The sequence below is a fragment of the Lolium perenne genome, chromosome 4 (assembly GCF_019359855.2).
Source record: "Lolium perenne isolate Kyuss_39 chromosome 4, Kyuss_2.0, whole genome shotgun sequence".
In the NCBI taxonomy this organism is placed as follows: domain Eukaryota; kingdom Viridiplantae; phylum Streptophyta; class Magnoliopsida; order Poales; family Poaceae; genus Lolium; species Lolium perenne.
In genome coordinates this window covers 330,113,770-330,129,525 of record NC_067247.2, presented here as the reverse complement: position 1 = coordinate 330,129,525, position 15,756 = coordinate 330,113,770, and the positions used below count along the sequence as shown (strand labels likewise).

Here is a 15,756-nt window from a genome sequence, read left to right as displayed (position 1 = left end):
ATTCAATTTGAGCATTTTCGTTTGAGCAAGTCTGGTGCCTCAATAAAATTTGTCAATACAAACTGTTCTGTTTTGATAGATTCTGCCTTTTATTTCGCATTGCCTGTTTTGTTATGTTCGATGGATATTTTGATTCCATTGACTTTCAGTAGCTTTGTGCAATGTCCAGAAGTGTTAAGAATGATTATGTCACCTCTGAACATGTATATTTTGATTGTGCACTAACCCTCTAATGAGTTGTTCTAAGTTTGGTGTGGAGGAAGTTTTCAAGGATCAAGAGAGGGAGATGATGCAACATGATCAAGGAGAGTGAAAGCTCTAAGCTTTGGGATGCCCCGGTGGTTCACCCCTGCATATATCAAGAAGACTCAAGCGTCTAAGCTTGGGGATGCCCAAGGCATCCCCTTCTTCATCGACAACATTACCAGGTTCCTCCCCTGAAACTATATTTTTATTCCATCACATCTTATGTGCTTTGCTTGGAGCGTCGGTTTGTTTTTGTTTTTGTTTTGTTTGAATAAAATGGATCCTAGCATTCTTTGTGTGGGAGAGAGACACGCTCCGCTGTAGCATATGGACAAGTATGTCCTTAGGCTTTACTCATAATATTCATGGCAAAGTTTCTTCTTCGTTAAATTGTTATATGGTTGGAATTGGAAAATGATACATGTAGTAATTTGCTAAAATGTCTTGGATAATGTGATACTTGGCAATTGTTGTGCTCATGTTTAAGCTCTTGCATCATATACTTTGCACCTATTAATGAAGAAATACATAGAGCATGCTAAAATTTGGTTTGCATATTTGGTCTCTCTAAGGTCTAGATAATTTCTAGTATTGAGTTTGAACAACAAGGAAGACGGTGTAGAGTCTTATAATGTTTACAATATGTCTTTTATGTGAGTTTTGCTGCACCGGTTCATCCTTGTGTTTGTTTCAAATAGCCTTGCTAGCCTAAACCTTGTATTGAGAGGGAATACTTCTCATGCATCCAAATACTTGAGCCAACCACTATGCCATTTGTGTCCACCATACCTACCTACTACATGGTATTTCTCCGCCATTCCAAAGTAAATTGCTTGAGTGCTACCTTTAAAATTTCCATTCTTCACCTTTACAATATATAGCTCATGGGACAAATAGCTTAAAAACTATTGTGGTATTGAATATGTACTTATGCACTTTATCTCTTATTAAGTTGCTCGTTGTGCGATAACCATGTTCCTGGGGACGCCATCAACTACTCTTTGTTGAATATCATGTGAGTTGCTATGCATGTTCGTCTTGTCTGAAGTAAGGGCGATCTACCACCTTATGGTTAGAGCGTGCATATTGTTAGAGAAGAACATTGGGCCGCTAACTAAAGCCATGATCCATGGTGGAAGTTTCAGTTTTGGACATATATCCTCACTCTCATATGAGAAAATTAATTGTTGCTACATGCTTATGCATAAAAGAGGAGTCCATTATCTGTTGTCTATGTTGTCCCGGTATGGATGTCTAAGTTGAGAATAATCAATAGCGAGAAATCCAATGCGAGCTTTCTCCTTAGACCTTTGTACAGGCGGCATAGAGGTACCCCTTTGTGACACTTGGTTAAAACATGTGCATTGCGATAATCCCGGTAGTCCAAGCTAATTAGGACAAGGTACGGGAACTATTAGTATAATATGCATGAGGCTTGCAACTTGTAAGATATAATTTACATGATACATATGCTTTATTACTACCGTTGACAAAATTGTTTCTTGTTTTCAAAATCAAAGCTCTAGCACAAATATAGCAATCGATGCTTTCCTCTTTGAAGGACCATTCTGTTACTTTTATTGTTGAGTCAGTTCACCTATTTCTCTCCACCTCAAGAAGCAAACACTTGTGTGAACTGTGCATTGATTCCTACATACTTGCATATTGCACTTATTATATTACTCTATGTTGACAATATCCATGAGATATACATGTTATAAGTTGAAAGCAACCGCTGAAACTTCATCTTCCTTTGTGTTGCTTCAATGCCTCTACTTTGAATTATTGCTTTATGAGTTAACTCTTATGCAAGACTTATTGATGCTTGTCTTGAAGTACTATTCATAAAAAGTCTTTGCTATATGATTCATTTATTTACTCATGTCATATACATTGTTTTGATCGCTGCATTCACTACATATGCTTACAAATAGTATGATCAAGGTTATGATGGCATGTCACTCCAGAAACTATCTTTGTTTATCGTTTACCTGCTCGGGACGAGCAGGAACTAAGCTTGGGGATGCTGATACGTCTCCGACGTATCGATAATTTCTTATGTTCCATGCCACATTATTGATGATATCTACATGTTTTATGCACACTTTATGTCATATTCGTGCATTTTCTGGAACTAACCTATTAACAAGATGCCGAAGTGCCGATTCTTTGTTTTATTGTTTTTGGTTTCAGAAATCCTAGTAAGGAAATATTCTCGGAATTGGACGAAATCAACGCCCAGGGTCCTATTTTGCCACGAAGCTTCCAAAAGACCGAAGAGTCAACGGAGTGGGGCCACGAGGTGGCCAGGAGGGCAGGCGGCGCGACCCCACCCTTGGCCGCGCCGCTCTGTCTCCTGGGCCCCTCGCGTCGCCTCCTGACCTACCCTTCCGCCTACTTAAAGCCTTCGTTGCGAAACCCCCAGTACCGAGAGCCACGATACGGAAAACCTTCCAGAGACGCCGCCGCCGCCAATCCCATCTCGGGGGATTCAGGAGATCGCCTCCGGCACCCTGCCGGAGAGGGGAATCATCTCCCGGAGGACTCTACGCCGCCATGGTCGCCTCCGGAGTGATGAGTGAGTAGTTCACCCCTGGACTATGGGTCCATAGCAGTAGCTAGATGGTTGTCTTCTCCCCATTGTGCTTAATTGTCGGGTCTTGTGAGCTGCTGAACATGATCAAGATCATCTATCTGTAATTCTATATGTTGTGTTTGTTGGGATCCGATGAATAGAGAATACTTGTTATGTTGATTATCAATTTATATCTATGTGTTGTTTATGATCTTGCATGCTCTCCGTTACTAGTAGATGCTCTGGCCAAGTAGATGCTTGTAACTCCAAGAGGGAGTATTTATGCTCGATAGTGGGTTCATGTCTCCGTGAATCTGGGGGAGTGACAGAAACCTCTAAGATTATGGATGTGCTGTTGCCACTAGGGATAAAACATTGGTGCTATGTTCGAGGATGTAGTTACTGATTACATTACGCGCAATACTTGATGCAATTGTCTGTTGTTAGCAACTTAATACTGGAAGGGGTTCTGATGATAACCTGAAGGTGGACTTTTTAGGCATAGATGCATGCTGGATAGCGATCTATGTACTTTGTCGTAATGCCCAATTAAATCTCACTATACTCATCATAATATGTATGTGCATGGTCATGCCCTCTTTATTTGTCAATTGCCCAACTGTAATTTGTTCACCCAACATGCTGTTTATCTTATGGGAGAGACACCTCTAGTGAACTGTGGACCCGGTCCAATTCTCTATACTTGAAATACAATCTCTTTGCCAATCTTTGTTCTCTTTTCTGCAAACAATCATCTTCCACACTATACATCTAATCTTTTGTTACAGCAAGCCGGTGAGATTGACAACCTCGCTGTTTCGTTGGGGCAAAGTACTTGGTTTGTGTTGTGCAGGTTTCAAGTTGGCGCCGGAATCCCTGGTGTTGCGCCGCACTACATCTCACCGCCATCAACCTTCAACGTGCTTCTTAGCTCCTACTGGTTCGATAAACCTTGGTTTCATACTGAGGGAAAACTTGCCGCTTTACGCATCACACCTTCCTCTTGGGGTTCCCAACGGACGTGTGCTGTACACGCCATCAGTGGCCGCGATGGAACTTTTCGTGGATAGAGGCTCTAGTATCCAGGGTTTTACCGAGAAGATGTATAAATATGCGGAAGATTTAAGTCGGTGGGGTGCTTGGTGGGCCCAGACCCCCTTGGCGCGGGCCAGGCCTAGGCCGCGCCATGTGGTGATTTGGCCGCCCTTTGGCGCCTCCTCGACCCCCCTCTGGGCTTTGTTTTCGTTTCGGTAAAATATTGACTTCAACTTTTGTTTCGTTCAATTCCGAGATTATTTTCTGTACAACTTTTCTGTAATACAAAAACAACAGAAAATAGAAAACTGACACTGTGGCATCTTGTTAATGGGTTAGTGCCGGAAATCATATAAACGTGCAACGAAGTGTAAACAAAACATATATAAATTGGTGTAAAACAAGCATGGAACATCAAAAATTATAGATACGTTGAGACGTATCACGCCTCTTTTCCTAGCAAGAGCGAGAAGAGGTTGGCTCGGCAGAGACGGCATAATCGAACGTGCCTCCCCATACAAGCTCTGAACTATTTTAAAAACGTGTGATGCAGGGAACCATTTTCGTATGGGCAACAAAAAAGGGCTGTTTTCTTTGAAAAAACAGTTCTGAACTCGGGTGTAGATGCTCCTAGTTGTATAAAAAAACTAAAAAATATCAATCATCCTTCAAAAAAATCCAAAATTTTTGGACAATGAACAAGTTTCCTAACTTCACACCAAAAATCTCCGAGAGAATATGTATTGACATATGTATTTTCCGAAGATTTTTGGTGTGCAGTAAAACATTTTTTCATAGTCATTGTATAAAAATTTCAAACTTTTTGAATTTATTTGCTATTTTTTCGAAATTTTTATTGTATCTACACCCGAGTTCAGAAATGTCTTTCCTGTTTTCTTCTCCCTAGTGCGAGAAAAAACTTCCAGTGGAACCAAACACGCCGAAAAGTCCTGCCCTGTCCCTAAAAAAAATTGTGGCTGGGGCCAATGGTAATTTCACGGAAAGGAAAAATTTGGCCAACGCGCCACTGCCAAAACCCGAACCCGCCCACGGAAACCTCAAAACCTCAAACAAAGCTCGCATCCAATCGAACCGTTCCCCACTCACCCCCTCGCGCTCTGCCTCTAGGGTTTTCCCCCGCCTCCCCTACCGGCCACCTCCCCCACCTCCTCGCAGTCGCCCAGCCGCGGCGCTCCGACCATGGCGTGGGCGGAGGACGAGGCCATCGGCCCCGACGTGGCCTCCGCGGGCCTGCACATCTCCGAGCGGATCGGCCGCGACGCCGCCGCGCAGCCCGACCTGGAGGAGGCGCTCGAGGCCTCGCGCTACGCTTCCCACCCCTACTCCTCGCACCCCAAGGAGGTAATCCCCGCCTCGCGCGTACTCTATTCTAGAGGGTGTGCGCGCCTGAGACGTTCAGCCGCAGCAGCGTATGTTTTGAGCCAAGTATTTGTTCTGAGGATTGCCGCGGAGTACTAGTAGTTTTTGGGGGTTTCGCAAAAGTATTTTAGCCTTCCCGTTTACCTGTTGGGTGAAGCTGGGGCGGGATGCCCTGAAGTGGAGAACATGGTGGACTTGAAATTTTGACCTGTTTATTTGGCTATTGGTAGAAAATTACGGCGAATTTCCTCCATAGATGCAGCGGTGTATCATTTTTACAAGTTTGTCTGTTTATGAGGAACTTCGTGGCAGATGCTGTGAAATTTAATGCAAAATTCCGGGAAACAAACTAGAGCTTATACCTGTGCGTGTTTGGGAACTTACACCGGACACTAAATCAGGGGGATTCTCGGATTTGTGAGCAGGTCTAAGCATATACTCGTTAAGCTTGGCAATTGGTCATCAAAATCGCAAAGGATGCATCTGAGCTCAAAGAGAGCTAATCATGCCTCTGTGTAGCTAATTGGCACTGTGCATCGGTATTTCACAGTAGAAATTCTAATTTCTAGCACTACGACTCGACGTGGTAAAGCACACTTGTGTCTAGATGTGTATTAGTAGAATGCGTGCATATATTCAGTCGTAATCTCTAATTGTGCTGAGCTCCAGCTTAAACTTAATCTCTTGAGTTGAGTTCGGGTTGATTTGGGTTTGAGCTGAGCCCATGTAACTTGTTGAGCCTGAGCTTCTCTGCAGCCTCACCTGCAATCGCTCCTTCTTGATCGTTAGGTCTGCAACATCTTTCTTTTGCAGAACTGATAGACAAGAGTATATGCCAGCAAGGTATAATTTAACACTATTTTTGATTTCTTTTGGATCTTTCGACCGTGGGTAGTTAAAGCAAACTCTATTTTACATTCCAGAGTATGTGGCACACTGCTACCAATCCAGTTGCATCCATGTTCTTGCCATGTAGAGATTATTCAAGTGTTTCTTTTCCCACCCACCCAAACTCTTTTAGGTGGTAAGCATCCTTGATTTGTAGCAACAAACTCAAATTCTAGTCATTGGGAACAAAAATGAATGAATTAGGGTTAATGTTTTTTCTTGCTTGTTTCTCTGGGAAGAACTAAGTTTTGTGGATCAATACTTGTTTCAGTTCTAACATTAGGAGTTTCACCTGAAGATTGGGAGATCTAGGTAGTTTTTGCTTCAAATGAGGAGATCCATAAGTCTTGCTAATCCTTTTCATGATATTGGAAAATGTTGGTTAATTTTAATCAGAGGCATATGTACATCTTTCCTTGCTTCTTAATTGCAAAAAGCAGGACATTGCATTCGTGTAAACACATAGGTCCAGCAAGGCCTAGTTTTTTTCTACCATCTGTGTGTGTTCGGAGTTATATCCTGAAAGTTATTGCAATTTTTTTGCTTGTATTCTCGTGACTAACTATATAAGATACTTTATGTTCTGCTGCAGTGGCCTCCTCTGGTAGAAGTTGCTGAAACTCGGCAGCTACCTCCTATGCTGATTGAAAGATATAATGCAGCTGCTGGTGAAGGAACAGCCCTTTGTGGAATATTTTCTGAATTGCACCGGGCCTGGGCAACTGTTGACAATTCATTTTATGTTTGGCGCTTTGATAAGTGGTAATTCACTATTTATGTATATTCAGTCCCCTATACTGACATACAACTTAAGCTACACAGTACTGTAGTGATGCTACTTTTGTTAGTTTTGCATCTTAAAGTTCTTTCCATCGTTATCAGTAGTCGCCAGCTTATTTTTCCACATAATGCCTTAATCTTGGACCATACTTTCCATATGCTTATTTCCTTGGTAGGAACTGAGTTAACTGTGGGTTTGGTCTATGAGGTGTTAGTCTTTGTACACTGTTGAAGTTGCTTGTTTAATTATGCAATCCTGATTTTTCGACCATTGATCTTAATTTGCGTATTCAGTAGGGCTCTGCAACTGACCACCTCTATCGGGCCAAGCATCTATTATTGTCAGCGAAGTTGTACCTTCTTTTAGTGTATTATCACATCTGGGAAACATTACTGTATAGCTGGTTTTGAAAATTATCTTCCTGTATTTACGTGTAATTGAGTATGTAGCAACGACCAAGTCTGAGTAGCAAAAGTGATTTTACGTTTTATATAGTAACATCTAGTGATGCAAACAATCTCACTTCTATATGTAGAGTCTAATATTAATTCCCCTCGCCTCACTGGTGGTAGACGGAGTTTTGTAGCTAACCATCTAATGGCATATGTTTTTCTCTATTTACCAGGGATGGTCAATGCCAAGAGCATCATGCGGATGAGCAAGCAATTTGTGCTGTCGGACTTGCTAGAGCAAAGCCTGGGATTTTTGTTGAAGCGATTCAATACATTTTAGTATTAGCAACTCCTGTGGAGGTAATAATGCTTGCGAGTTATCCTTTTGAATTGCAATATACATGCATACCAAACTTCAACAATGGCAAGTACTTTTATGTTGTGACGTGATGTGCAAAGTTTGAGGATGTAAGGTATACAGTAATGTATTACTCTTTCATTTTATATTGTCATAACAGTTCAACCTTTAAGTTGAAAAACTGAAAGCAACTTGAAAATCTCTTAAATGCAGTTTGGAAAGGACCAAATTTTCCATTCGCACCAACCTATTTTTGCTTACATATCAAGCTAGAACTGAAAATAACGTTTAACAAAATGATGGACACTACTATTATGCCTATCTTTATTTTTTTATGTGTGACAATATTGGTGTTCCAGAGTTCTTGACTAGTGGATCACTTCTTTTTTCGAAACACTGGCCTTTTTCATTAAGCAAGAAAAGATTAATTATTGCCCACTTAAGCGGAGGAAAGCTGGATGAAGACCAAAAACAACACACCTAGCACCGACTGTCTTGGGACATGGATACCAGCCCCTATTTGGCATTTTATCTTTGCAAATACTACCTTCAAATTTTGAACCAATTGCTCTGTTGCATATAGCCGTGTCATGCCTAATAGTTCTGCTCATGCTTCCAAGGTGATGAGCACTTGATGTATACATAAATATTGGCAGTAAAATTTATCAGAGTAGACCTTACTCAAAATACCAAACCAACGATAAGTTTTTCCCTCTTGCTGTCCATGGTTTTGAGTTCTCAGCATTTGTATAGAAAATCAAACGCTGGCCTTTTGGACTATGGTTTGCCTCTTTGTTAGATAGAAATAATCCGCAAACAACAATGGTTATACTGATACCGGTAGGTACTAGTTGGACCATCCAGAATTGCTAAATAACCCATTTGCTCGGAGTTCAGTTAGATGGGTATTCTTGGCATGTTTAAATGCTTAATACAAATGATTCCTTCGAATCATTATGTTCAATTTTCCATTTAAGCCTTGTGCACACACGCTAGTTGATATTTACTGTCGTGAACCTGCAAATCTTGCAAGCTTTACATAAGTTTCTATTTATTATACTTATTTTCTATCTAATATACACTCACCTACATCTATTCTGTCAGCTGATACTTGTTGGAGTTTGCTGTTCTGCTAGTGCTGATGGAACAGATCCATATGCTGAGCTTTCGTTGCAACCTTTACCCGAGTACGTGATTTCTACTGATGGTGTCACAATGACATGCATCACATGTACAGACAAGGGTCAAATTTTCCTGTCTGGACGCGATGGGCATATATATGAATTGCAATACACAACTGGTTCAGGCTGGCGTAAGCGTTGCCGTAAGGTTTGCTTGACCACCGGTTTAGGCAGTCTTCTTTCCAGGTATCAGCTGTAAAATCAGAAATCTGACCCTTTGCTTTGCTTGTGTTTTTGATCACCTGCTTATTCAGCTAACATGATTTTCAGATGGGTCCTGCCAAATGCATTTAAATTCTCAGCTGTTGATCCTATTGTGGATATGGTCATTGATGAGGAGAGGAACACTATCTATGCGCGCACAGAAGGCATGAAACTGCAACTTTTTGATTTAGGAGCCAGTGGTGATGGTCCTTTGAAAAAAATCACTGAAGAAAAAAACCTTGTTGATCCACGAGATGCACCTTATGGCGGTCGTAGGCCTAATGCACCAAGAGCTGCACGATCCCCGAAGCCATCAATAGTATGCATATCACCCTTATCGGCCATGGAATCAAAATGGCTCCATGCTGTTGCTGTTTTATCAGATGGAAAGAGATTATTCATTTCTACATCAGGTGGAAGTAGTTCTTCAGTTGGACTGAACACTGGTTTGCAGAGGCCAAGCTGTTTAAAAATTGTTGCTACTAGGCCTTCCCCACCTCTAGGGGTTGGTGGTGGACTCACATTTGGTGCTGTTTCTGCTGCTGGCAGAGCACAGCCGGAGGATCTGGCATTGAAAGTGGAGTCTGCTTTCTATTCTGCTGGTGCCCTCATAATGTCAGATTCATCAGCTACAGCTATGTCCTCCCTTCTAGCTGTGCAGAAAGATTCTGCTGCCCAGTTATCCCTCCCCAGTACCTTCGCAACAGCTTCTAGAAGCTCTAGGGCTCTGCGAGAAACAGTCTCTGCTTTGCCTGTCGAGGGTCGGATGCTCTGTGCCTCCGATGTCTTCCCACTTCCGGATGCTGCTTTCATCATGCAGTCTTTGTATGCTGATGTGGAATGCTTATCAGCCTTCAGTAAACCTTCGGAGAAGACCTCAATAAAACTGTGGGCCAAAGGCGATCTTCCTACCCAACATATCTTACCTCGGAGGAGGATTGTAGTATTCAATACAATGGGTTTGATGGAAGTAGTTTTCAACAGGCCTGTTGACATCCTAAGGAAGTTGTTTGATGGGAATACCTTGAGATCACAAATAGAGGAGTTCTTTAACCGCTTCGGTGCTGGAGAGGCTGCAGCAATGTGCTTGATGCTAGCCGCGAAGTTACTTTATGCTGAAGATAGTCTGATAAGCAATGCAGTCTCTGAGAAAGCTGCTGAAGCATTTGAGGACCCTGGACTTGTTGGAATGCCTCAACTTAATGGCACTACCGCTTTGTCTAACACTCGAACTCAGGCTGGAGGATTTAGTATGGGACAAGTTGTTCAGGAAGCAGAACCTTTGTTTTCTGGTGCATATGAAGGGCTTTGCTTATGCTCATCGAGACTGCTGTATCCTGTGTGGGAACTCCCAATTATGGTTGTTCGAGGACTGATAGGTTCCAATGATCATGGGGATGGTGTGGTTGTTTGCAGGCTCTCTACTGGTGCCATGAAGGTTCTTGAGAGTAAGATTCGTTCATTGGAGACCTTTTTGAGATCCAGAAGAAACAAGAGAAGAGGGCTTTATGGGTATGTTGCTGGACTGGGAGATTCTGGTTCCATACTGTACAAAACAGGGCCTACCATTGGCGCTGGTGTCCGTATCAACGGAATGAGTCCGTACCGTATTAGAGACGCAGACACTGCAGATCAAGCTGCATTGAATAAGAAGCCACGGTCGCTTTATACATCAGCAGAACTAGCTGCTATGGAGGTAATATTTCTGAAATTTGTTGAGGAAGAGAAATCTTAATTTGTTTGCTCAATACTTTACTTGGATAAACAGGTGAGGGCAATCGAGTGCCTTAGGCGGTTGCTTCGAAGATCCGGTGAAGCACTCGTTCTACTTCAACTTATTTGTCAGCATAATGTTGCTCGCTTGGTTCAGACATTAGGCAATGATTTGCGCAGAAAGTTAGTGCAGTTAACGTTTCATCAATTGGTATGTTCCGAGGATGGCGACCAACTCGCGATGCGGCTTATTTCTTCACTCATGGAGGTAGCACTCTCCTCCCTCCCTCCCTCCCTCTCCTTCCTGCCCAATCCGCCAACAAAAAAGCAACACCATTGGTAACTATTCACTCATTTTTATTTATGTCTGTACTTCCATGTGATTTTTCAGTACTACATTGGTCCAGAGGGCAGAGGAACTGTTGAGGATATCAGCACTAAACTGAGGGAGGGCTGTCCTAGCTACTTCAACGAGTCAGACTACAAGTATTACTCGGCAGTGGAAAATCTCGAGAAAGCATCTATAACAGACAACAATGAGGAGAGAGATGTTCTTGCTAGAGAAGCCTTCAATCTCTTGACCAAAATTCCAGACTCTGCTGATTTGAGTGCTATATGCAAGCGGTTTGAGAACCTAAGGTTAGTTGCTTGCTGAACTATATTGGACATAACGAATACATTCCATAAATCTTAACACTTGGATTTATTCTGTCTGCAAACTGATGTTTTCTCTGTTGCTGGCTTTGAGTTCAGGTTCTACGAGGCTGTAGTGAGGTTGCCGCTACAGAGAGCTCAGGCGCTTGATTCCAATGCCGGTGTTATCAATGGGCAAATTGATGCAAGGCATCATGATAGCATAACTGCACAGCGTGTACAATGCTATGAAATAGTTATGAATGCTCTGCGTACCCTCAAAGGTGCTGGACGAAGTGGAAAACCTGGTCCAATGATTGCTCTTGATCCAGCTTCTCGAAGCAAATGTATCAAACAGATTATTCAACTAAGTGTCCAGTGGCCGGACACAGCTTTCCACGAGCATCTGTACAGAACACTTATTGAGCTCGGTCTGGATAATGAACTTTTGGAGTATGGAGGCTCGGATTTGGTTGCTTTTCTTCAGAGTGCTGGCCGTAAGCATCAAGAAGAGGTGATTCCTAAAAACCAGCTGGTATTGTTAGAGATGTATTTATTATGTTGGCTAAACTGGAAACTTTGTTGACGTGGTGGACCTGAAGGCCTTTTTGAAGAGTGTTTAGCAGAATATCTTAACATTTTATGTAGGAGTAGTTTTTTTTGTTGCATCTTATCTATCTTACAGGCTCCACAACGGCCTCTGCTTCCGCCGCTTCATGCACCTATTGTCCTGGTAGGGACCCATGCATCTTAATAAAATGCAAACTGAGACTATTAGCATGATTTCCCTTGGTTAATAACCTGTTTAGTGCCAACCAAAAAGTGCATTGTCTGCTTAGGTTTGCATGGGTAGGCTACCCATGCATCTTAATAAAATGCAAATTGAGACTATTAGCATGATTTCCCTTGGCAAATAACCTCTTTAGTGCCAACCAAAAAGTGCATTGTTTGCTTAGGTTTGCATGTAGCCTACCCATATCTTGTCTAATGCCAGCCAGATCTAGTCATACTACCATGCAATTGTTCCTGCTACGTAGTGTTTTCCTTCTTTGACAATCTAACAGTGCCCTCTTCGAATTCTGGTTCTATGATTCCTTCCATTGGAAATACCTTTGTTTTTGCTAGATCTTTCCAAGTATCGAGTTGGTATGCATAAATCATCATAACTTTAGGCCAAATCTGTTTTGTATTAAAAATACATGCATGTTGCGCTGTCCTGATCAGTTCTTCTTCCAGGTTCGAGGAGCTCCTCCTAGGTTGGACGATTTAGGTGCACCTATTTCTACTACCCAGACAAAGTATCTTGAGCTCCTAGCCAGGTACTATGTTCTCAAGGGGGAGCATATTGCTGCTGCCAGGATGCTATTGATATTGGCAGAAAGGCAGTGCTCCAATGCTGAAGAAGCTCCTGCTCTTGACCAGAGGTCTCCAGATTTTGTTTTTGCTTCTTTTGTTTACCGCTGCATTTCCATGCATTATATGAATTAACACTTAACTTTGCAATCCAGGTATCAATATCTGAGCAATGCAGTGCTACAGGCCAAAAGTGCAGGCATTACTGCTGATTCGTCGAGAAATCCTATCGATAGTAGTACAGTGGATCTACTTGAAGGCAAACTTGCAGTGCTTCAGTTCCAAATGCAAATCAAACAAGAATTGGAGTCTATGGCTTTGCGGCTTGAAAGTGTTCCAAGCAGTTCTGAATCACCTAGTGACCCCTTTCCTCGTGATAATATTGTAGCTGACTTAGAGTCTGCCAAGGATGCAAAGGACAAGGCGAAAGAGCTTTCACTGAATCTTAAGAGTATTACACAACTATACAATGACTACGCAGTTCCATTTAATCTGTGGGAGGTATGATTTTTTGCTACTCATGGAATTCTAGTTGGTTCACAACATTGTAACATGATGCTCTAATCTCTCAGCTTATGAACGCTAGCGAATGGGCTTCTCAAAACATCCATACTGATATTTCCATTGAATCAAATCAACCTTACATTTTGTACCTATTAGCATGTTCATGTACATTTTACTTATTCACCTAAAACTGAACTGTAACCAGGATCGAAGTTACTATGCATTAAAGTTGAATGAGATATTGATTGATGTGTACTGTACGATCGTGCAGACTTATTGTTTACTTTGAAACATACTACTAGGAAATCATGCTGCTATTGTTATTTGTTTTTTTTCCTCAAAAAGAAATAAATGATGCGGCTCAGCAAGTTTGGCTACTTTTGGAACCAAAGAACTGCAAAACTACTAAACAAACTGACACTGGCTCTGGTGTCTTCTCTTTCTGTGGGTGGGGTCATGCATCTGTGCTTACAAGTACCTTTGGTAAGGCTTATGTCTGGTTTTGGCAATTGCTGCAGAATTTAATGACTCAAAGCTTATTGTTTTTAGGTTTGCCTGGAAATGCTCAACTTTGCAAATTACTCTGGAGACGCTGATAGCAAGATTGCTCGGGAAATTTGGGCCAGACTCCTTGACCAGACACTTACAAGAGGTGGTGTAGCAGAGGCATGTTCTGTGGTGAAGAGAGTTGGCTCCAAACTTGATCCTGCAGATGGAGCTTGTTTACCTTTGGATATAATATGCCTTCATCTTGAGAAGGCCGCCTTGGTACATAGCATCTACATTGTATTTCTCGTACTTAGCACCGTTACATTTCACATGGAAACTGATGTCATCATGCTCTTATCTACAGGATAGGTTAAGTTCAGGAGAAGAATTAATTGGTGATGAGGATGTTGCAAGAGCTCTTCTCGGAGCTTGTAAAGGTGTAGCTGAACCTGTGCTTGCTGTGTATGATCAGCTGTTATCGAATGGCGCAATTGTGCCCTCACTTAATCTGAAGCTGCGCCTTCTGAGATCAGTTCTTGTAATCCTTCGTGAATGGGGAATGTCAGTCATTGCACATAAGCTAGGCACAACAACTGCTGGGGCTTCGTTCTTTTTGGACGGAACATTTTCGCTGAATCAAACAGGATCTTCCAAGCAAGGTGTTCGAGATAAAATAATTAGTTTGGCCAACAGGTAAGCAACTTACACGATACATCTGTGGCAGGTCTTTTGCAAAGTTTCCTTTCATTCCTATTGTTTTTTACTGTGTAGTAATATTAATTGCTCTGTGTTTTGTAAATAGACATCTGCACTGTGTGGATGTTCTAATGCGGGCCATGAATCATGAATTTAAGGCTCAATTTGCGGTTGCTAAACTGTGCTGTGCTTAACTTTATAAGCTGCTGAAAATTAGTTTTTTGTTCAGACTATAAACTAACTTTCAGATACATCAAATACCACAGTTGTCACATAGTTGGATACATCTATCCTATTTTTTAAAATTTTAGCCACAGATTTAAAACCCCCTTTTTGCAGAATTGTATCAAAAGCGTGTCACTAAATGGTAAAATATGGAAATCCAGTGCAACAAAAACAGGATTAGCATAATCAACTACTGCCAAAAATCTAAAGATGAAAGACTGTTCTGTCAGCAGCTACAATTTGAATTTTATTCTGTGGAGTTTTATTGTTATATTTGCTCTGTCATTTTTTTGTTCCTGTAATGTCGCCATGTAATAATTTCCTAATCACCAAATCAAATCGTTAATCATGTTTGTTCATACTTGCTATTTGAATGTCACCTCTTGTAAATCATGTAACGACATAATTATACGTGCTTACATTGTGTTTTCATCTTCAGGTATATGACTGAGGTGAGGCGGTTAAACCTTCCACAGAACCAAACAGATAATGTCTACCGAGGTTTCCGTGACCTAGAGGAGAAATTGTTGTCCCCTTATTAGGCATTCTTTATTTGTCTTTTTGATATTGTAAAGCGTGGGATGCACATTTGTTGTTGTACCAAGTATGGGAATAAAGCTAGGACATCTTAATTCTACTGGACATGATCTCATACGATATCATCCATATAGTGGATTTTTGTGCAAGAACCCAAGGCTACCAAAGCGGCTCACAAATCAGATTGTTCGGACATGCAACCATCCTTTTTATCTTGAAGAAGTTTGCTTGGATCTGCAGAAATGTTTGCCTCGATTAGGTAAACAGCAGCAGGCTGATCTTGCGCAACGCCAACTTTGCCTCCTGTTGTTTCAATTTGTTGTGTTATGTGTACCATCAGGCTGTACAGTTCGTAAATGATTTTCTTCAAGTTGTTTGTCTCTGTAGCGTTGTGTTTTCAGTTAGAACATCATTCTATAGCAGAATTTTGTGGCACATTATTTTTTTACCGTAGCAGAGGCTACACTTATTTGTTTTGGATATCACCACATAAACTCTGACGATACAAGTTTTGTGATCTTATATTGCACATGGATTCAGAATGCTAATTTGAATTTCGATGCTTG

The 15,756-nt window shown here is 41.6% G+C and overlaps 1 protein-coding gene across 1 annotated transcript; it reads left to right on the top strand.

The window, feature by feature from the left end:
• The first annotated feature begins 4,956 nt into the window (after window positions 1–4,956).
• LOC127296438 (nuclear pore complex protein NUP155) lies at window positions 4,957–15,576 on the top strand. The gene is made up of 13 exons (XM_051326508.2): window positions 4,957–5,218; window positions 6,717–6,886; window positions 7,531–7,657; window positions 8,760–9,022; window positions 9,107–10,736; window positions 10,809–11,021; window positions 11,145–11,392; window positions 11,507–11,900; window positions 12,623–12,810; window positions 12,895–13,240; window positions 13,793–14,011; window positions 14,097–14,425; window positions 15,093–15,576. The coding sequence occupies exons 1-13, from the start codon at window positions 5,057–5,059 to the stop codon at window positions 15,193–15,195; spliced, it is 4,392 nt and encodes a 1,463-aa protein (XP_051182468.1). The 5' UTR covers window positions 4,957–5,056; the 3' UTR covers window positions 15,196–15,576.
• Window positions 15,577–15,756: the final 180 nt, after the last annotated feature.